The sequence below is a fragment of the Aedes albopictus genome, chromosome 3 (assembly GCF_035046485.1).
Source record: "Aedes albopictus strain Foshan chromosome 3, AalbF5, whole genome shotgun sequence".
NCBI lineage: Eukaryota > Metazoa > Arthropoda > Insecta > Diptera > Culicidae > Aedes > Aedes albopictus.
In genome coordinates this window covers 115,863,767-115,887,564 of record NC_085138.1, presented here as the reverse complement: position 1 = coordinate 115,887,564, position 23,798 = coordinate 115,863,767, and the positions used below count along the sequence as shown (strand labels likewise).

The 23,798-nt window shown below is 40.3% G+C and overlaps 1 protein-coding gene across 3 annotated transcripts in view; it reads right to left on the bottom strand.

The window, feature by feature from the left end:
- LOC109430493 (uncharacterized) overlaps positions 1-23,508 on the bottom strand; it is a 376,017-nt gene extending 352,509 nt beyond the window's left edge. The window contains exon 1 of one of the 3 annotated variants that reach the window (XM_062859818.1): positions 21,273-23,508. In XM_062859818.1, the coding sequence (XP_062715802.1) occupies positions 21,273-22,264 (992 nt within the window). In that variant the 5' untranslated portion in view covers positions 22,265-23,508. The remainder of the gene's footprint in view (positions 1-21,272) is intronic. The other 2 variants (XM_062859819.1, XM_062859817.1) reach the window with 2 other exon arrangements.
- Positions 23,509-23,798: the final 290 nt, after the last annotated feature.

The following is a 23,798-nucleotide window of genomic DNA, read 5'->3' as shown; positions in this document are numbered from 1 at the left end:
TGGTTTCAAATGCAGAAAACTGCTTCTTAATAGCATTGCTGGTTTGGTTACTGTGCGCCATTACAGGCACAGTAATCAAAACAGTTTCGTTCTTTGAAGGTTCTTCCAAATAACAATGCAGCCTAATGCACATTTTACATAACATTGATGTTGGAAATAAAAAATTTTCATCCGATTGTTATTAAATAAGGTGTATAATAACATAGGATCAACTTTGTTGAAAATAAATAATAACAAGGTTCGCTACAGTCGAAAATTTGCATCAATGGAGCAAAAAGAATGCAATTTTTTACAATTACCATCTTTATGGAATATTTTTTTATGAAGAATGCAATTAAAGTATTTTTTCCTTCAGCATCATTCAGAAAACAATATTCTACTACTCTGGACAAATTTTTAGCCGAATCCGTTATGCTATTGCATCACAGGACTTAAATAAATATTTTTTAATAATTTCTTCGTAAACAAGGCAACTCATTTTATCAAGCTGAAGGCTGGCTTAGTACATTATTACTAACCAACTATTGAGCTTTACCTTTAGTAGAATAGTATAAGATTCCAATACAATAAAAACTTCATGAAAATATGCATGTTTAGTATGTGGAAAAATATGTTGAACTTTGAGAAATGGGTTTTTATTGAAGTTTTACGAAAACCGCTACAGTTACACAATAAAGAACATTTTGCTCAATGTTATATTTTTCTTACAATTGAGAATAGCTATAGAAAGTTATGCAAAAAACTGGTAATGATTTTATTGAATAATAAAAAAGATATCGCACAAGCAAGTTGTCCGTTTTATAAATTGAACAGTCCTTAGAATGCATAAAAAATTCTCAATATTTGACTGTTCGTTAACCCATCATATAAGCATCTTTGGTAGAAATTTGAGCTCGATTGGTTAATCTTTCGCGAAACTATTACTATTCTAGTAAAAAACTTTTTTTAGACAACAAATTTTTGAACTGTCATACTTTGGAAACCAGTGAACTGAATTGAATGAAATTTTTAACATTTGTCAACAATTTATTGATACTTAATATGAATAAAGTGTATTTTTTTCTCACGACGAAAAAAATTATAACTGTTTGACATTTTCACCCATATAGAGGAAAATAAGTTAAATTTACAATAAATATCACACTTTGTTGGTAAAAACTCAAACCTCAAATCCCGTGGTTGAGTTGTTTCACGTGCGATTCTTGACTCGCCAAACTCACAACCGAAAAAATAATGCATGAGTTGACTCGTGATTTTTTCTTTATTTCTTGGTGTGCTTATTATTTACATCGAAGTTTTTAAGATTATGTGATAGAACACGCCGCGATATAGACATACCTCTATGAACGGAGTGCGAATTCCGAAAAAGCTACCGATCGATAGAATTTGTGATGAAAACAGAACAATACATTAGGCAGTCTGGTGCCTGAAACTTTTGCCAGTCTTAGTAAGGTGGTATGAACTACCAACCAAGCCGATCTGTTTAAAAGCACAGGTCGCACGGCAGAAGTTTCACGCATTCGATGTATTCGTTCAATACATGGCCTACTTGCCTAATTTCACCTTCTATAAAATTTTCACACTTGTTCGCTACCTAGCGAATTCTATCATATCTATCATTTCATTATCCACTTTGATCTCTACTCCCTTATACTTATGAGTAGAAAGAGACCGATATAGCCACAAAATCATCAAGATAGAACAAAAGCAAATTCAGCGAAAAATAACATTGAATGACTTTCAAATTGATTTGGGTTCGTTTAACAAGTGAAAGAGTTTTCGGCGCTTGACTTGTGAGAACGAGAGTTTGCATGAAAATGCAGCGCGTGAGAAAATGATTTCGAATCTCGTGTGAGTTTGCTCACGCAGGAGCGGTTCATGAGTGTGCTTTGAGTGTGATTTCACCAACACTGATACCACACAAAACTTACTAAATGTGTTCTTCCTATAATTCAAACAGGCTCTAATATATTTTATTAGACATATCTTGAGAACGGAAGTAGAAAATTTTTGGCTATCAAAAGTAAAATTTTCTGATATTGATGTAAAAAAAATACATTTTTTCGAGAAAGATCCAAAAAGTGTCAATCCCGCATAACTTTTTTCAACATTCAAAAAGTGCCTATGTTTTAAAGACTTTTCGAGCGTTGACATATTGTTGATAAACGTTCAAAATTTCATTCAATTCGGATCACTGGTTTCCGAGATATGACATTTAAAAAATTAGTTGCCTTAAAAATAGCGTTTTACTTGAACGGTTCTACCCGATACAAAAACGCTACCAGCAGCGGATTTTTTCATGGTACAGTATTTTCTCACTATAGTATACTACTAGTATACTAATGAGAAATTCCGTGATTCAAATAAGTAGAAGAAGATCGAGAGGTGAGTCGAATCTCTGTACGGTTAAGGCAAAGATAGTTTCAGACCACAGAGTACAAGGCAATATTACGTGGTGCATATCATCAATACAGCCGAAGAGCAAATAGTCGATGTCTTCTGTGAAAGCCAAGCTCTGGGGTGTAAGGCAGTCGCTCCGGGTGATGCGAGCATGGCGTTCATATTTCATTTGTCTGAGAAATTGGGAAAAGTGGGGTAAGATGCCATTTTTCAAACTTTCATCGTTTTCAATGATAATTGGCCTCATTTGTTAGGCTTTCAAAGTGGTAACAACAACTAGACAATATTTGCTCGATACTTCAGCAAAAATATTCACTAAACTATTGTATTTTCATTGATTTTTAGCTATTTTAAAAACTGGTTCGTAAAACGGTAGTTGTGCAAAAAGGCCATCTGCCATGGGGTAAGATGCCACTTCATGAAAACATTCCGGTATTTCCGACTGCCTTTCCCCCCTGTATCACGTTTTTTAGTATACTCAATAAAATAAGTGTAACCCACATCCCCACAAAATGATGGTCGTCATATTTGAATGACCCATAACATCCCAAGTAACAATTTTGATTCTTTCGAAGTTTTTTAGCGATTCAAAACCCTAACAATAAAACCATTGAAGCCGACTTGAAAGTCCTCTCGAGCTCTTATATGCCACCAAATGAGTGTGGCTTCGTGGTCGTGCGGCTAGTGTCACCAAGCATTTAGTCGCTTCGTGCTAGGAGCGCGGGTTCGATTCCCACCGCAGCTGCCAGGAAAAGTTTTCGGCTGTGCCACTGGGCGTTGCATGCTAGTCCGTTGTCTAGTGTCGTGCTTCCTTCAAAGAGCGTATAGCTCACTGGAAGAACTAAACGTGTCCGTGTCTTTTTCAAAAAAAAAACCCTCGTTTTGGCTAGTTGGCCCAATCTTATTATGATCTACAGAACTTTGTATGCATAGCGGCATAAGATTTCGGGTTGTATCATAGTTTTATCGTATCTCCGATACAACCTTCTCAATAAAACCATCTTCTAACTTGTCAAATACTTGTTTTGTTTATTTTTCACTATCAATGTTCGATCTTCAGAATAAACTAAGCTTGGTTATTTATCCAGCCATCAATTGGGTTCTTTAGAAGTATCCGGATTATTTCAGATTCGGATTCTCCGCCCGAAAATTAGTCGAAATCCAAAATATCAGAATTTTTGGAGTCCGGGAACTACTTTTAAAATGCATTTAAAGTTTGTATGGGGAAACTTTTTTGTTCGGGTCGAACTGTCATTCTATCCACGAAAATTAAAACTGTTTTGTTAATTTTACCATCAAAACAAAGGTATTTGAATCCAATAAAATTATGTTATACTCAGAAAAATGAGCTCTTTCGATTAGGCTACAGAAAATAGCAATATTTTATTCATTAAACAACCCAATTGGAAAGATGCCGATCTGGAATTTATGTTTGTTTTCCTATTTAATACGTATCAGGAGATATGCCACGGGAAATTTGTGGTGAATGTGACTGTGATAATGGACAAAAAATAAGTGCGAACAAACTGTGTATTAATTGGAAGTTAAATGCATTTAACTTACTCGGTGGAATTGGGTACAAAAAAGGTTTTCTTTAACACAGCGAAATTTCGAAGATAAAATGTAATTTTTCTGAACATAAAATGACGGAAAAGTGTTGAATCGTTAAGATTGATCTTAAGCTGTTCGTGAGATCATCAAATTGAGTAATGATTTTTCAGTATTCACATAAATTATCTCGGCTAGGCGACATGTTTTTCTGGTAAAACTCTGTGTTCCTGATGATTTCTCCAATAAGGCTCACCCTCCTGAGGTGGTCATAACTGAGCTCATGATAGAACTAACGGTTTTATCACAGCATTTCTTGGTCTATGATACGACCAAGACATCTTTTGTTGGTTTTAAGCGTTGACTCACAGTTTTGTATATTTGTTTACATAAAGAAATCTCTCCGACAACAATCGCAAATGCAAGTTTTATTAAAATGGCATATAATAAGTGATGAAACCAATTCATGACCACTTGTAAGTCTTTAACTGACGATGTTTATAGCAGAAATTATATATTAGTTTTATGGAATGCCAAAGGTGCAAAGTTAAAAACTACCATATAAAACTAAAAAAGAACAACTAGCTTTTTCACATACTCGTACACCAAAACCTCCATTTAGGTAACGAGTCGGGACTGCCTAAATAGAATTTCTACCTAAATGGATTCATTACCTAAATGGATTCAGGTTATTACCTAAATGAATTTGAAGATTGTAAATAAGTTTAAGAAGGGCGAGTGACCTGGATATTTAAAGGGGGCCAAGCGGGGTTTCACAGGGACTTCATGAGATTCTGGAAAGGGGGGGGGGGGGCTTCAGGGGTATTTTCGGGGAGTTTGGAAGAGTCTCAGTTGCGTTACATGGGATCCGATAGGATTTTAAGTAGATTCCGAAGGCATTTCAGAAAGCTTCAGAGGATTTTAGTGAGTTTCTCAGGCGTTACGTAGGCGATTTCGGTGGTTTCTGAGGGTTTCAGGTGCGTTACATGGGGTTCGAGTTTTTTTTTTTTGGGATTTCGAAGGCATTTAAGAAAGCTTTAGAGAATTTTTGGCGAGTTTAAGAGGCGTTACGAAGGCGTTTTCGGTGGTTTCTGAGGGTCTCAGATGTGTTACATGTGATTCACGAAACGCGACGCGAGAAAAGACACGACACTTATGGTTCTTACAATCGTCAAAATAATTAAAAAAAATACCTTAATGCCGACCGGTTTCGGGCTCGATGCAGCCCATCTAGGGGACAATGTCCGACCCGGAGTCGGACATTGTCCCGTAGATGGGCTGCATCGAGCCCGAAACCGGTCGCCATTGAGGTATTTTTTTAATTATTTTGACGATTGTAAGAACCATATGTGTCGTGTCTTGTCTCGCGCCGCGTTTCGTGAATGTCGTTATTGTTCTTACGTTAGCACTAAATACACCAATTGATAGTGTTACATGTGGTCCGAGCGAGTTTTAAGGGGATTTCGAAGGCATTTCAGACAGCCTCAGATGATTTTTGTTGAGTTTCAGAGGCGTTACGTGGTTTCTGAGGGTGTCAGGTGCGTAACATGGGGTCCGAGGGGGTTTTAGGGGAATTTCGAAGGCGTTTTAGGAAGCTTCACACGATTTTTGACGGGTTTTAGAGGCGTCACACAGGCGTTTTAGGGGATTTCGGAGGATCTCAGGAGTGTTACAGGGTATTTTATGGGGGGTTAAGGGGGCCTACAGTTTCTGAAAATACATTTTGCATCACAGCTCTTAAGTAAGCTTCAGAGAGATTTCAGCGGCCCTTCAAAGCGTTTCTTAAGCGATTCAGGTTGCTCAAGAAAGTTCGTATAAACAGTCCCAAACCACCCCCCCCCTTCATTGCTGCCCCCTGAGCATGCCCCGAGCTCCTCCTAACTTCACTTGCAACTTAATTCCCTAAAACCTACCTTATCCCTAGTCTAAAACACTCCAACTGCTCTGAACACAATCCGATTCCATTTAGGAAACGTTACCTAAATGGAGGGACTTAAATAGATTTTACCGAAATGGATTCAACCTAAATGGAGGTTTGAGTGTATAAAACCAGGATAAAATATGAATAAACCTTCAAGGCAAGCTGATTGTTACTTGAGATGGATAGCGTAGACATCAACAACCATACGCCTCCATGGGTGCCTCAATCTCGTTGGAAACACTTGGCTGGTAATAAAATCACCAGAAAACTTTAATTGCAAGCACGAAAACCCGGAAGTTTCATTGGAAAATCAAAAGATTGTTCGTGAGTTTGGCGGCCTAGCTTCTAGAAGAATGTTTGATGCAAACATATCTTGACACCATTCACCAACAGTAATTATCAAGTCCCATTCAGGAATGATTTTATGAGTTGGGCCATTTTACCCCATCTTGGCATTTTGGGCTTTGTTCCCCTACAGTCAACCGTCTGCTACCGATGGTACTTGCCTCTGGAAATGCAATCATCAAGGTTCTGGTATATCTAAGCGAAGTACAATTTCGAATGGAAGTGACAGGTTTGTCCAAACATTTGTGGCTAATTACACACATAACACGACTGTCAGTGCTTTGCAATACCATCAAGTGTTAAACGAAAACACGAAGAGCCCAAACTGTTGCCCGTCAGCGCTGTTCGGCTTTCGAGAAGGAAGTAAAGCGCTCATGTAGACGGGAAAGAAGAGCGTGGGCGGACTCCCTAGTCGATGAAGGCGAGAAAGCCGCTAACACCAGTGACATCCGTCTCCTCTACGATGTTTCACGTCGCACGCAGGCGTAAATGGGCCAAATTCCTGGCCATAAGTCGAAAATTTTTTTTCAGGGTTTTCCAGAGTCTAACATTTTTTAAAGATAAATGAAGTAATGCTTCATCATGTGGCAATCAATAAAATACTTTGGGATGCATATTTTTTCAAGAATAAATGCCGAAATTTGACGATTTTCTCTACTGTTTTTTTCATTTGCATCATAACTCATCGGAAGAACTTCAATTATCGAAATATTGACAAATTGAAAAAATATCTGAGTATGTAACACAGTTCTCCTGATAAGGGTGTATCATTTAAGCAAAAAACTTCACCTGGTTTCATTTATTTTGCTCTCTTACAGAAGAGTTTTCAAAATCATGTTTTTTGTCAATTTTGAACCATTTTCATCATTAAAAAAGTTTTCAGATTCTGCAGGATTCCGTGATCTGGATAAAATTACTATAAAATATAAGGCATATCCTTTGTGAATCGCAAGAGAACGGGTACCAGAAAGTACCAGACGAACAAATAAATCATTTTGAAATTTACACCTTTTTGACTAGTTTTTAGTTACAATTTATGTTTAATGTTGATATAACAACTTCGTTTCGACTACTTTTTCAATGAACGGCCACTTATTCTCGGTAGATAGATCATAGCAGAATACAAATCTGGTGTTTTATCTCTTAACAAAATGTGTCAAATGGAATTAATTTAGTAAATTTGGGCAGAAATCTCCATACACCGATAAACGCCTAAATGTATGCAATGCAATAGTAATCTTATGTAGCTAGAACTGTTGTGTTCAAAATTTGTTATAAAAAAATCAAAAACAACTCAAATAAAGAGCTCACTATTTGCAGCATGTAACCATATGTTGATGCACCATTAAGAAAATATTTTCAGATAAATATTGTTTTTTATAGCTAAACTCATTGAGTTTTTCACTCAGTACTCCACGAACTTACTTTTATGTATAAAGTTGTGTTAAAATGCCATGTTTTAATAGAAAAAATCAAACTGATATATCCCACACGGCTTCTATCATCATGTTCAAACTCCTAAAATTTCAATCCATGATTAGTTTTTGAGTTTTGATGTGTTTCCCAGGGCACTATAAAAGTTACCCCAAAATGAAAATGTGATTCCCAAAATATCTAGAAAAAGGTACAACATTTAAACTGAGTTTAAGGGACCGTTCAAAAATAACGACCCATATTCCCAAAAAATGTGAAGATAGAACAATTGTTCAACAAGTTTCCCAATTATGACACTCCTTACAACTTTGCTGTAAAACATAAACACGTTATCTACACTTATAAAAGAATTGAATTTCTCTCACACTTCTAAGAGAATTTCCATGAAACGAGGTGGCCCTTGTTTCCAAACAATATTTTTCATGGAAATATAATTATTTTTCAGTTCTCTGTTGTCAAATAAAAATGTTCGACGCTTCAAGCGATTTTTGGGGGTGAAAATAAACGTTGTCCTTGGAGATGTTATAAGAAATCATTTCTAGTTTTTAAGTGGATTAATATGGCTATTTATAATCCAAAATGCTTCCTCAATATCTAAATTCACAATTTTATCGCTAGTACATACATAATACACCATAAAAACGTGTTAAAACTTTTTGGCTATGAATTGTACCCTGTTACTCCAGTGTGCGTCGCCTTACCGGGAATAAGATGAATGGTAGGATACCCATGAACAGTAATTGATCGACCCGGCTGACCACTTTAAATGCTATGTAGTTCGAATACTTTGGAAACCCTTTTCAAGAGTCGTTCACGCCACCAACACCTCAGCATGATCTGCCAAGGTTTCGACGCATGTGTCAACACTGAAACACCATCAGTGATAGAGATAGACACAGGCAACCGCAGCATGAAATCGAACTGTGGCCCGGGGGTTACATATCAACTTAGACGCTCAAAGCTGAACCCGTAAATAGTATCTGCATAATTATTCTACAAACCACGATTATTATGGCAAACCACGACATTTCCGGCCGACCGGATGCAAGCAGTACCCAAAAAGGGTGCCCTGACTGTATGCGACAATTGGCGGGGTATCATGTTGCTTTGCATCGTTCTCAAAGTCCAATCCAAAGTGTCCTAACTGGATACAGGAGAAGGTTGACCCAACTCTCCGATGGCAAGCACGGACGATCCTGTGTGGACTGTGTACCATATTGTCACGCTCTGTAGCATCTTGGAGCAAATCAATGTATTCCAAGAATCTTTCCCCCTGGTGTTTATTGATTACGAAGAAACTTTCGACCGTCTCAATCACGAAAACATGTGGGGAGACCTTTGGTGCAAGGGTGTCCCTAAGAAAATCTTCGGCCTCATTGATGCACAGAACAGGGCATTTTCTTACAGAGTACTGCACAACGGTGTCTTGTCCGATCCATTCGGAGTCGTCATTGGAATGAGGCAGGCAATGATGTATACTATCATCGCTACTATTCTTCATAGTAATCGATGAAATCCTGGTAGGTGCGATTGATCGTGAACCATATCGTGGGTTTCTGCAGCCCATTACTAAGGAACATCTAAATGATTTCAAACTGGCTAATGACGTTGGTCTTTTATCTCAACGGCGGCTCTGATATTTATGCAGAGCAAACTCGATGATCTTACCTATAACTCCTCGGCAGCAGGTCTTTCTGCAGACGTTAACATGATCAAATCGTTGAATGTAAACACGGTCAACCCTTCCAGCTTTACGGTAGCTGAGCAATCGATGAATGTTGAAATTGAAAGCATCCAATATCTTGGTAGTCAAATGACAACTGATGGCGGCACCAAGATCGACATAGGTGCACGAATCAAGAAGGTGAGGGCTGCTTTTGTATGTTTAATAAATGTATGGAAAACCAACGAGATTAGTCGACGTACCAAAATCCGAATTTTCAACTCGAACGTGAAATCTGTGCTGCTGTATGCCGGTGAAACTGGGTGTGTATCATTGGAGAACACTCAACGACAGCAGATCTTCATCAATAGATGCCTGCCGTATATATTTTGTGTATGGTGGCCTCACAAAGGACTGCAAAACGGTGAGTCGATAAGGAGAGCGTCCAACATAGCTCTGGTCCTCACAAGTTCCTACCTCATGCTTCCACGGGTCAAGCGATGACAAAGACCGCCAGCTAAGAGTTGTGTGCTTAGCTGGTAGTGCAGCGTGGGTACTGTTGTCCTTCTGACTTCAGCTATATTGAGGAGGTACATCTCGAGCGTCTGTTCACCAAGGAGTTCCGGCTCAAGCAGTTTCTATTCTGGCATCCAGCGGCTGAGTATGAAATGCTCCTCCACCGGAAGCTATACGTAAGGAGGCAGCCCCACCACGGTGGATAGGGGACCTTAGACCAACAATCTACTGTTTCCGAAACCCAAAAAATAGTTACAGAAACCGAAAATTAAGAATGAATGCCTCACACATCGATCTCGATGTCATCAAAAGCCGATAGCAATAGAAATTCGGGAGCGAACGTGGGGGCGGAAATAAAATCAGAAAGCAAGCGTTAGATTAGAACGGTTAAAAATGTAAGCAATTACTTCATTCGGAGTGATATTGGTAATCGGAGTTGGATCGCATAGCTACTTATGACCAGCATGTGGTTACCAGATTCCTATAGTACTGTAGATTCAGTTGCAAACTTCTGCAAATTTTAAACAGGTTTCTATCACAGCCATGGTCTTTCCTCTGTTTCAGTTCATCATGCATCTGAATCAGCATCACGCAATCTCAAAAGCTGCCCGAAATCAATCACCGGAGAGGCAACGCACTCTCATCATCCCTCAACACTGTAAAACAGACAAGCATCGCACAAAAGAGTCTAGCGCAGTTTTCCCCACCCTATAACAATCCCCTGCATAGTACCAAACACAATCAGTTTCGTTTTCGCAAGCATCGTTTTTCATATTGACTCAGCCAACAGCGGAGCTGATCATGCGAACTAGCAGATAAAGTCTGTGATGTGAAGAAGAGCCATTCCATGCGTGTTTGAGATTGCCTGAATTGCTTGCATAGATCGCATCGCCGCCGCCGCCGAATGGAAATTATTGCCTTCCAACTGATGAATCTGTATTTATGGTTCGTTTGGTTGAGGTGAGTAAAGGTACTTGAGAGGATGATTAAAAACGATTAAAATGATGTCTGGTGCTCTGCTCGATTTGATCGATGAAATTTACACAATTTGGTGCATTTTTCGAATTTTTAGGAGCAAATGAGGAATTTGCAATGTTTCCGCTCGTAAATCCCTTTCAAATTTCTTCATGTCATACAAACGGTTCAATTGCCGTCGTCAAAAATTATACCCGGTGATGATGATTCTGCCAAACAACCATCTTATCATTGGCAGCAAATCTCCTCAACACTCGTAGCAAAATAGAAAATCTCTGGAACGGACGTCGCCGCGTCGTGCCGCCTCATCCAAAGCAGACTTGTCACGAATTTTAGGTTATTATCATACCGCGGTGCGGAAGCGGAATGCTAAGCAGCCCACAAGGTTGACTTAAGAGCTATAAGGCGGCCTGGTCCTGGTCAGAGTGAGTGTCGAATATCATCAGTATGCAAAGTGTCGTCCTATCGGAGGAATCTGCAACCGAACGGACCGCGCGCAGCACAGCAGAGGTAAATACCGCTTCTTGAAAGCTAGAAATAAACAGAAAAAGGGAGGAAAACAAAAGTGGCTTCGAAGCCAAATGGTTTGCGCATACGCAAGTAGCAGTTATTCGGCTGGTATGAGAGAGTTCGAGTTCGATGATCGGGCCCGCGACGACGACCGAAATACGCGAGCAATTTGTTAAATCTTATCCGCTTGAACCGTGTTGGTTGTTGAGTGGGAATCTCACAGGGATGAATTTTAAATTGTTGCAGAGGACTTTTAGGGGTTTTAGTTCATTTTATTACATTGATTTAACATATTATATTTTTTTACTGCTTTAAAAACTATGTTAGTTTGAGGAGCCGAAGTACTCGCGGTTGTTTCGAGGATAGGTTTTTTTTTTCTCTGTTCGGAACATAAACCACTGCGGCCAAAATTTGATCTATTGTGGTATATCCCGTGTCCTTTGTATAGTGCATGTCGTATTACTTCGCCATTAAGAAGTTATATATTATTCGGCTTTGTACAGTAGTCATTTTCAACTTAATCGCAAGGGAGGATTCTGATTGATAGGCTTCGCTTTGAACAGGATCCTTTTTCGGTCCAAATCGGATCCCCTAACAATAAAATCAAGAAATGTTACCGATATTGACCATGCATCGGAACCCTAGCCCTTACTGTTTCAAACTAGTGAACACCGAATTAAAGATTGTGATTACTAATCCATTTGTCCTTGTTTCAAGATCTATCTCGGCCACACCGAAAACCGAGACCTATCACTTTCAACAAGGTGTGAAATGTAATAAGGACCAATGTGTTACCCCCGGAACAGGTGATCCGTAGTGCTATTCTAAGCCGGCAGCTACACGGGCAAGGATAGGGATAACAAAATTTTCAAATTGGGAAGGAGAGATTTAGATGTCTTAAACTAAATGATATACTAACTTATACTAAAAACATTGATGGGACAAAAGGTCCTGATCTGTAACGGAACCAAATCGAAAGGACTTTATCGGTAGACAAAGGATAAGAAAGGGACGAAGACAGATAGGGGCGAATAACAAAACCAAATGGCGGACAACGAAAACAAGGAACGTACTACATCAAATTCTGACATCAACACGTTTCAAAAACTGATAAATCATATTCATACATTCCAATTGAAAGCCTGACAGCACTTCTCTAACAAGTTTCTGTTGTTTTCCTCGGACCCGGAGAATTTCATGCAGCTCAGATCTGACTTCACGATACTCATCGCATCCCCACACGACATGTTCGATATCCTGGTAAGCTACGGCGCAGACACAGAGATTGCTTTCCGAGAGCCCAATATGGAAGGTATGCATTCAACAAGAAATGGTTGGACATCAGCCGACATATTACACGAATGAATCCAACCCTTTGAACCATGGCTTCTTCGACACCTGTGGATGATAAAGTGCAACAATGTACCCATCTCTCCATTTGTGTTGCCAGCTGATTAAGATCGGGCGAATGCAACAAAATTGTTGAAAGCGATTTGACGCTCGTAAACATCGCTTTCGCTAGCGCTCACTTTAGACAGAGAGTACGCCTTCTCATTGTCCGGAATCGAGCAATATGAAAGGAACCAAGATAGGGTCGATGTACCAATTATGGCACTATCTAAGGAAAACTATTTGTACAAAAATAACGAGAAGATCTACGAATGTCATCAATATGTTAAAAGGTAGCTAAGTTTCCACACTTAACAGGAAAAATATAGAAACGGAGCCAAAACTACTTTTAGTATTTATTACAGCGTGTGCCGATGATAGGAACCCTGCATAGACGTAGCCAGAGGGGGGCAGAGGGGGGCCGTCCCCCCCCCCCCTGTCTGACAGATTTTTTTTTAAATCAAGCCAACTCAAAGATTATCATTTACTCAGAGTCCCAGAAAAAATATCTAGAAAAAAAAATTTTCTAATAATTAAGGTGTTAAAATTTATCCACAATTATCAAACCTTTTTTACTCGAGAACCACAGGAAATTTCGCCAAGTATTTCTTCAAGAGGACCACTTCAAGCCTATCATAGAATTTTACTAAATAACAACGTGGTTGAATGGCTTAATTTTGCGATGTTTATTTATGGAATACAAAAACAGCATGCTAAATTGTCCAGATATGCCGGAACCGGTTACGGTAGGGAAAAGGAAGGACTTTGTAGAACCATATGCTGCTCTAGAGTGCAGTTATGTGCTACTGCTACACGAATTTTCAGTAGTATTCAATTCAAACAAACATCATTCTAACAATACAAAAACAGCAAAGATTAAGAGCAAAATATCTGGAAATTCTTTACAAATTCATTCAAGGACACCTTCAGAAATTCCTTTATGCATTTATTTAGGAACTTCTTCAGAGATTTTTCAGAAATTCCACAAGGGACTTCTCCAGGAGTTTCTCCTCCGTGAATTGTTTCGAAAAATCTCGTTAATAAAGATAAAAAAAAAAATCCAGTTCTTCCTCCAGGGACTGTTAAGGGATTTCCTTAGATATGCCTCTCGGAACTGCTTCCGGGATTCCTCCTGGGGTTTCTTCAGGAACTGCTACAGGGATTCCTCAAAGAGTTTCCCCACGAACTCTTCCTGAAATTCTTTCAGGATTTCTCCATATGCAATTTCTTCAGGAATTATTCCTAGGATTCCTCCAGGAATTTCTCAAGGGATGGGAATTTCTTCAGAGATTGCTCTAGGAATTATTCCAGGGATTCCATCAGAAATGCCTCTAGAGAATTCTCCAAAAACTCCTCCAGGAATACTTCTAGAGACTCCTCCAGGAGTGTTTCTCGAGATTCCTCCGTTAATCACTACAGGCATTGCTATTGGATATCCTCCAGGAATTCCTTCATGGATTCCTCCAAGCAATTCTGCAGGGCATAACTCGGGAATTGCATCTGTTTTTTTTTTCTGGAACAACTTATTTTAAAAATTTCTCCAAAGAGTCTCCCAGGAACTCTTGTTAGGATTCATTTAGGAATTCCTCCTTGTTCCTTCTTAAAGGAACTCCTTCAGATCCTAATTCAGCCCTTCCATCTGGGACTTTTTAGGGATTTCCGCAGGAATTCCTCTTGAAATTGCTTCCGGGATTACTTCTGGAGTTTTTTCAGAAACTCTCCTAAGGATTCCTCTAGAATTTCTCAAAGAATTCCATCTGCGATTTTTTCAGGAATCATTCCTGGTATTCCTTTACGAATTCCATAAGAGATTCATCCACTAATTTCTCCAGGAGTTCCGCTAGGAATTTTTCCGGGGATTTCTCTGGGAATTCCTGCAGGGATTTCTCTGAAAATTCCTCCAGGAATTCATCTAGAGATTCCACCAGAAATTCCTCTAAATAGTACTCCAGGAGTTCCTCGGAGATTTCTTTAGTAATTTCTACAGGCATTCCTCTAATATATCTTCCAGGGATCCCTCCAAGAATTCCTACAAGATTTTTTTCAGAAATTCCTCCAAGGAATCCTCCAGGGTTTTCTCAATATATTCCTTCAGGACTTCCTCCTGGCATTCCTCCAGAGATTCCTCCAGTAATTGCTTCCGGGATTCTTCCAAGAATTCCACTAGAAATTCCTACAGAAATTTATCCAGGAAATTTTCAAGGGATATTTTTCAGAGATTCCTACAGGAATTCATCCAAAGATTTCTCCAGGAATTACTTCAGGGAATCCTCAAAAAAAAAAAAACACCAGGAATTCTCCTAGGCATTCTTCCACGAAATTTTCCAGGCATTCTTCCAGGGATTCCTTCTTGAATTCTTGCAGAGATTCCTCCAGGAATTGCTTCAGGGACTCCTTCCGGAGTTTCTCCTGGCATTGCTTCAGGTATTCTTCCTGGGATAACTCCAGAAATTCATGCAGGCATTCCTCCAGCATTCCATCCAGGAATTTCTCCAGGATCTCCTCGAGGAACTCCTACTGGAATTTCTTGGGGGATTTCTCCAAAAATATCACCAGGATTAAATCAAGGAATTCCATCATAGATTATGCCAGCAATTCATCCAGGAATTTCTCCAGGAAATTCTTCAAAAGTTCTTCCAAGATTATCTCTAGGAATGTTTTCTAGATTTGTTTCAGGAATTCCTCCAAGAATTCTCCCACATTTTTCTCCAGAAACAGCTTCAGGGATTCCTTTAGGAATTCCACTAAAAATTCTTCAAGGAACTACGTTAGTGATTTTTCCTGGGATTTCTCCACAAATTTCTTCAAGGATTCCTCCAGCGATTCCTTCAGAAATTCCTTTGAAGATTTCTCCAGGAATTCCATCAGGAATTTATCTAGAAATTTGTCCTGGAATTTCTCAGGGGATTTTTCAGAAATTTCTCACAGAGTTTCTCTAGAGATTTCTCCAGAAATTCATCCAGTAATCGTTGCAAGTATTCTTCCAAAGATTCCTCCAGGAATTCCTTCAAGTATTCCCCCGGCAGGAATTGCTCCTGGACATCCTTCAGAATTTGTGTCAGCAATTTCTCCAGGTTTTTTCCAGAACATCTGTTGGAGATTTTTTCAGAAATTCTTCAGCCATTTTACAAAGATTCCTCCAGGCATTTCTCCAGGAATTTCTCCTGAGATTCCTTCTTGAATTGATTCAGGGATTTTTCCAAGGATTTCCTCCTCGAATTTCTCCAGGGATTTTTCCAGGGATTCCTCCAGCAGTTCCTCTCTAAGGTTTCTTTCAGCAAATCATCTAGGGATTTCTACAGATTTTTTTCCAGGAAATTCTTCAGGAATACATTCAGCAATTTTTCAAGGAGTCCTCTAGAGATTTCTCCAGAGATTTCTCCACAACTTTCTTCAAGAATTCCCACAGGGATTCCTACAGAAATTCCTTCGAGTATTTCTCCAGGAACTCTTCCAGAAAATCCACTAGAAATTCCTCCAGGATTTTCTTAAGGTATTTTTTTTGCAGAGATAGAAAAATAATGGAAATCCCCCAAAATTCCTCTAGAGATTCCTCTAGATATATATCCAGTAATTATTTCAAGAATTCCTCTAGAAATTTCTCCAGGAATTTCATCATGGCTTCCTCCTGCAATTTCCATTGGAATGCCTCTAGGAATTCCCCCAGATATCCCTCCAGGATTTTATCCAGGAATTTCTCCACAAATTTCTTCAAGGATTCCCCCAGAGATTCCTTCAGGAATTCCTTCGAGGATTTCTCCAGGAATTCCTCCATAAATTTCGCTAGAAATTCCTCCAGGAAATTCTCAAGGGATTTTTTCAGAGATTGAAAAATAACAGAAATATAATAGATTCTCCCAGAATTCCTCTGGAAATTCCTCTAAAATTTCATCCAGTAATTTTTTCAAGAATTCCTCTAGAGGTTCCTCCAGCAATTCCCACAGGAATACATTTAGAAATTCCTCCAGGTATTCCTCCAGGATTTTATCCAGGAGCTTTTCCATGAATTCCTCCAGAAAAAACCCAAGAATTTCTTCAGAAAATTCCTTCATTTAATTCTTCAGGAATCACTCCTCCTGGAGCATCCTCCAGAAAGTTTGTCAGTAATTCCTTCAGGAATTTCTTCAGGAAATCCTCTATGATTTTTTCAGAGATTCTTCCAGGAAATTCTCCAGGAATACTATTCGATTTTTAGGGATTCCTCCAAACATTCCTCCAGAGGTTCGTCCAGGAATTGCTTCAGGGATTCTTCCAGGGATTTCTCCACGAATTTCTCCAGGGTTATTGTCAGACATTCCTCCAGAGCAGAGCTTTCCAAACTCGGTTTTCGCGGCGCCACAACGTATCGCAAGCACGCTTTTTCTTCTAGTTTTAGAGAGCCTGCAAATGGCAGGTGCGCCGCGAAAACAGCGTTTGGGAAGTGCGGCGCCAAAGGATCCTCTAGAATTTTCTCCAAGCGTTTTTCCAGGAATTCCTCCTGGAATTTCCAAGGGATTTTTTTCAGGAATTTCTCCAGCAATTTCTCCCAGAATTCCTCTCGAGATTTCTCCAGGAATTCCTCCGGGATTATTTTCCAGGGATTGCTTCTAGAATTCATCCAAGAAATTTCTTAAGGAATTGGTGCTGGGTCTCATCCAAGAAATCTTCTAGGAATTACGCCAGGAATTTGTTCTGAAATTTCTCCGGGCGTTCCTCCAGGATTCTCTCTAAAGATTTTCCCAGGAATTGCTTCAGGGATTCCTCCAGCAATTCCATCTGAAATTTCTCTAAAATTTCCTCCAGGAATTCCTCAAGAGATTTCTTCTGATTTTTTTCTAGGGATTCCTTTCAGAATTCCTCCAGGAATTCCTCCTGAGATGTCTTCAGATATTTCTTTAGGTACTCCTCGCATAATTTGTATAAAAAATCATCCAGGTTTCAAATAATTCTTCCAGTGATTGCTCCGGGAATTCCTCCAGGGATTCTACAGGGCTTCCTCCAGGCCTCCAGGAATTCATCCAGGTGTTTCTTTAGGGATTTATTCAGGAAATCTTCTAGGGATTGCTTCGGGAATTCTTCCAGGGATTGCTCCAGGAATTCCTCAAATTATTTCTTCAGAAATTCCACTCAGGTTCTCTTCAAAAATTAATTCAGAAGTGCCTTAGGTAATTTCATTAATTCTTTAATCATTTTTTCAGGGATGTACCCAAGAATTTCTCCAGGATCACCCGATGATTTTTTAAAACTATTTCAAGAGATTCTGGAGGAATCCCTCTAGCGAATAGTATTGGAAGATAATTTTAAAAGGACTCATACAGAAACCAAGAAAATCTAGGATAGTCCTCAATAGAGTTCATAATTTCCAACAGAGTGCAGACATTAAATTATGAATGTATTGTAGACATTTCCAAAAAAATAAGAGCGAAATAATGCACGAGTGAATAATAATCCTTAATCTTCCAGAAATTAATCACCGCTACTAGCAGCACGTTGATTTATGTAGATCAGTCGAGTTTTTTTTAATGTATTGTACAAAATACAACAGCGTGACTGCTGAAGGGTTAAATAATACTTTTAGAATATAATGTTATTATATTCAATTTCATCATATTACGTTTAGTTATAAAAGCTAGTTGGTACAAATTTGCTAAGGGTGCTTCCCCCCCCCCCCCCCCCTGATCGAAAAGCTGGCTACGCCCTTGGAACCCTGTACCAATTATGGTTACATTTTTTAACTTCAGTTCCTTTTCGCACTATTTGCATGCATTCCTTATGGGATTAGCCAAAACTGGTACACTATGGCGAAAAAGGGTGCAAGGAAGCCGAAATTTTAAGGAAAATGATTTATTTCTACCATAAGGCTCCCCCCCTCCCCTTCAAAAATTTTTGGCTGGATTTTGCATTTTGAGGGGGCAGATGAAAAATATTTATCAAAATTTCAGGTTTTGCTAAAAATTCTTTAACAAATCCGATGAGTTTTTAATATTTTTTAGATTAAATGCTTTATTATTTTTATCCCCCCCCTCGATCACCCAAAGAGTGGTGGGACAAAAAGTGAAATAAATATTTGTAACGGCCTAATTTGAGCAAAATGTGGAATTTAAATGAGTACAACCATCTTTTGTGAACGTGATCTGTCGTTCACAATTTTTTTTCTTGCTGGTATACGCCGTTAAAAGGTAAAAATCAACTATGGCGAATGATTGGTACTATAACCATAATTGGAACACTTACCCTATGGTGATTGTATATGAGCGTTTGGACAAAGCGCTCAAGACTTATTCCATTCAGGAAGTACGCTGAGTGCTTCATCAGTTTTATTGACCGAACAGCCTCCAGGGAGCTTAGACTGTCAGTAAAAATAAAGTAGTGCTCAGGTGGAAGAGTGTTGATGTACTCGGAGGTGTAATATATTGTCACTAGCTTCGTAACGTATACAGAACAATGTATTTGAAGCATAATTGGTCGGCGTATAGTCAGACCGGACCATCTGTTTTTCAACGATTTCGGGAAAATGCCCTGCAAGAACTTGAGATGACAAATGTAGTGTATTTTGTCCGAAATACTATAATTCCCTTGTGTAGCGAAAAATATGCTATAAAATAATGGCGTTCGATTGCATGCTTCTGAACTGAGATAATAGCAAGTGAATGTAACTCTTTGCAAATAAATGGTCCCATCCCTGGTCAAGAGTTGAATATAAAAAAGAATATGACAATTTATATCAGTCTACAAGTAGTTCCAGTAATTTTAGTTGATTCAGCAACGTTACCTTATATAGCGGATATAACCACTGTTACGGGTGAAGATCTGAAGTTTTGCTGCTCGGATGTCAATAAAGTCTCAACCCCAACTAATCTTTATTTCCCCTTATAGAGGAATAGTTTTGCAATAACTTTTCCAAATGCAGTGTTCACTTTTTATCATTTTCAATATGCCAGTCAACCGAAACCATAAAAATATTTGTGTTTTCAATGCAAATCACTTGAACAAACATACTCATAGAAGTTTTTTTCATATGTTTCAGATGCAGCTTGGGTTAACGAACTCTGGATTGAAACCTTGACAGTTACTTGTACTTTTTCTTATAAATTGTCACACAGAACTCTTTACCATTTTTCTTCCTGTATCCTTTTCTATATATTTCTAAACTAATCGACCCACTAAAATTTCCAAGTTTCTTCTGGAACTATTTAATTTCTTGAGAATCCACATAACTTTATCCCAGAATCACTCCAACAATATCCGGATGAACTTATGCAAACGCATGGGTGAAAACGGTCTGTATTTGGAAAATCATTGCGATCATCACTCCCTCCTCCTTCCCCACATTGGCCACCAAATCTGACGTAGCAGACGCCATTCTAGCCTAAAATAGAAGATCTCCAATACTCACACTGAAGATACCCGTTGTTGGTTCCAAGCAACTATCGTATGTAGTTGATTTGCGGATCCAGGTGATCAAGCAAGCTTAAGCTCAAGCTATCCACATGTTTGTATAAGGGAATGTCCATAAATTACGTCACGCTTCTAGGGAGAGGGGGGATTGAGCAAAGTGTGACAACCCATAAAAAAATCAGAGGTCTCATACAAAAAATGTGTCTTAGGGGGGAGGGGGTGGTTGAAAATGGGCAATTTTCGCGTGACGTAATTTATGGACCTTCTCTTAGTAGAACAAACATAAATTAAAAAAAAAAAACATCTCTAGTGTAATCGAAAACAATATCAAATTTGAACCTCTTTGATTACGCATACAATAATCGCATATATTGATTGTCGTCCTGTCCGTGTATTCATTGTTCATCAAATACATAAGAAACTGGGACTACGTAAATACTCGAAGTCATTTGTTTTCGAAATTGGTTCAGTCAATTTCTCATTCTCAGATATCGCTCGCCTTTGAGCTTCATATGATTTTGTTTTGGCTATCATTGTGATTCTTTGAGAAATAATAACCAAGATTTGAGCGAAATTTTAAACTTTTAAGTCGTCTCCTCTTTAAAGTCGTTTTTCTCGAATTTAAGAATAAGACACCATTCAGACCCGTAATGCCACTCGACTCATACAATTCTAAAGCCAGTTCCCATACAAAAAAAAACATATTATTCGATGCAATCTTATTACACAAGCACTTAACGCCCACCGCAACGTCTCTGTTGTAATTAATTGAAGATATATCCTAACATGATAGAGTATAGCAGCAGAGTACCTTTTAGCTCGCATTACGTTCGGTTACACTAGAGTTCACTAGAACTAGGATGTGTCAAAAACTATTGGAAAACCTTCGATATGCACATTTTATACATCGTTCAACCCAACTTCATCCCTGACGTGTGCAATACGTCCTCGAAAGTCAAGGGCACTGCCCAACGGAGAATGTCCCGATCGCCGATCGTCACTCACCCCATCACCGTACATTCGTCCGGGAGACTTGTATTGGCACGCAGGTGACGAACGCCGGTTTCTACATTGCTGCTACAACTATCCCACACGTCGTGCGTGCTTTGAATGTCAATTCCGTCAATTTGCCGTGATGCACTTTGCTACCTCTAGTATGTATCGGACCCGCGGAATTTTCCACGGAAATCTTACCTTCTGGTTTGCCTTGGTATCGACTGGGTCCAGCATACTGGAACGTGGTTGAAATGTTTGTAGTTCCTGCCGTTGTTGGCCACTGCCGTTGGAGCCGACGGCGCCGATCCTGACGGAGGGTTCGCCGAGTTCTGGTGGTTCGTTGGTCCCGTTTGGGCCGATAATCCTACGTGGTGGTACTGATGCGGCGGTAGCGAGTACAAATTGCTGCGCGAGCTGCTGGATGAGCTGCTGGGACTGGCGCCAACCATCATCCCTTGGTGGTGATGATGGATTGGATGGGAATGGAGATGCTGATGGGAGGTCATTGGCGTTGATGCGTGACAGTACTTGTAAATGTTGTTGGTTGATAGCGAGGACAGGCGGTAAGGGTGGTTAAAGGGTTGGTGATGGGACTGGAGGGATTGGTGCTGTTGGTGGCGTGGGTCTACGGAGACGCGTACGAAGCGTCCAGCTAGAACGTCACCATGGCTGTTGATCAAATCGAGATGTCCACTGGTTACGCCTGGTGGTTCTAAGCTGTACAGATTGTGCTTGTTGGCTCGGTTCATAGAATCCACGGATTGAGATCGCTTCTGGTAATGGTAGCTTCCCAATGGTGGTGGAGGTGCGCGAGTTTTGATTCTGCGGTAACGGATCTGCTGAGATTGATGCGAAACAGATGGCTGCTTGGGAAGACCTGTCGGTGGCCTACCCAAGGTCGTTTTCTCCAGCTTGCTTCGCAGTTCATTTTCAATTTCCCCATCCAAACAGATGATACTCTCCGGGCCACTGTCTTTGGCCAGTGGACTGTCTTGGTTTCGCCGGGCGATTTGCGTATGTTGAACTCCATCTCTGTCCGTTGTTTGTAAGACGTCAAACGCTGGAGCCGTTTGAGCAGTTGCCAGCTCCGAGTCGGTTGATATGCGATCCGGATCACTCTCGAAACCCTCGTCCAACGAGCGTGTCGGACTCAAAATTGGTTTCGAACGAATTTCTGTTTTCGCCTCCATTGTGTGTGTCCTCGTGTCTAATGTCACTGCAGTGGCACAAGGTTCCCCGAAAAAACAAAATCTAACCAAAACACAATAAAACTTTAATCTCTCACTTCCTGTCGCTTATTTTCCACTCAGTGACCACAAAGCACTCGACATGCCACAAATCATCATCGCTGGCCTTCTTCGTTTCTTCTCACGTCACACTAGAGTAGGTTCCCCTTTCGATTTCAGGCTCAATCTTCCACACTACAGGTCGGCTATTTTCTTCCAGCTGCGTCTCTCCTGCTCTCTTCACACGAGCCTCTAACACTCCACACTTCACCAGCAGTGGCTAATAGCACAAGCACATAGGTAACACCAAATTTCAGAATATTCGATCTTCACCCAACCGAATCTGAAAAGCGAAATTTTTCACCGCTCGCTGATTTTCGCCTCTATTATTTCACTTCTTGTTTACAGCCAATAAGCTATTGTACGAAATCGCACACTCCTCCAAGCCAAAACACCATTAACAAATCGCAACGCCCAGGCCTGGTAGTTACCGAGGTCCGCCGCGCCAAAATCACCCGGCTCCGGGTCCCAAGAAACAAAAACAACCGTCGAAAATCCAATCAACGTGCGGGAATTGCTGCGACGTACATGCTCTTCGTTCACCCCTCGAGGCTACATACAAAGCAACCTCGCCGGTTTCGCAACACTCCCGAAATGTGTCCCGTCGGACCCCCTTTCACTGCCCTGTCCAAGTCACGGACCCTAACTGGTGTGTTGCTGGGCAACTCTCACTCTCGTCGTCGTCGTCGTCGCTGTTGCGCGCGTATCATTCACGCGCGCCTTATCACACACTCGCGCGCGCAGCGCCTTCAGACCGCAGATCGCGCGAAAAATTTCTCCCCCAAAACTCGCACCAGTCCTCGTCGCTATCGTCGTCGTCGACGCGGTAGAGATCGTCACTGAACGCGAGACTTGAGCGCCATCCACTACACGTAGCGTAGACTTTCGGTCGCGATGCGATTCGGTTGGCCGTCGGTTGGAAACTGAGCGAACAGGTTTTCCACTGGCTCCATCGCTGTGCGGACCGGCGTTGTTGGTCAGCGATCGTCGTCGTCGTCGTAGTCGACGTCGGTCGGTGCTGCAAATCCACTTGACGCGCGCGCAGAGAGATGCGCTCGCGCACGTGTTTTGGACCCCATGCGGGAGCGAGCTTTCCGGGAGAGACTCTCTGCGGGTGGGTGAAATTTGAGCAAAGCTTTTGGGAGATTTGTCTTACCCTACGTCTCCACTAGACAGAAATGTCTTGCCATTTTGCTGCCAGAAAGAGAAAACGTAACAGAAATGATCAACACCGCTGCTTTCCATGCAAACAGCGAGAGAACATTTCTGTCATGACACATCTGTCCAGCAAAATGGCAAGACATTTCTGTCTAGTGGAGACGTCGGGTTAGTTTTCTCCAGAAAGCCGGTTGTTGGCTTAAAGGAACATGTGCGTGAAATTTTCTGCCTCTAACTTGTTTTGAGAGAGACGTTGAAAAGAGAAGAAGCTGTTTACACG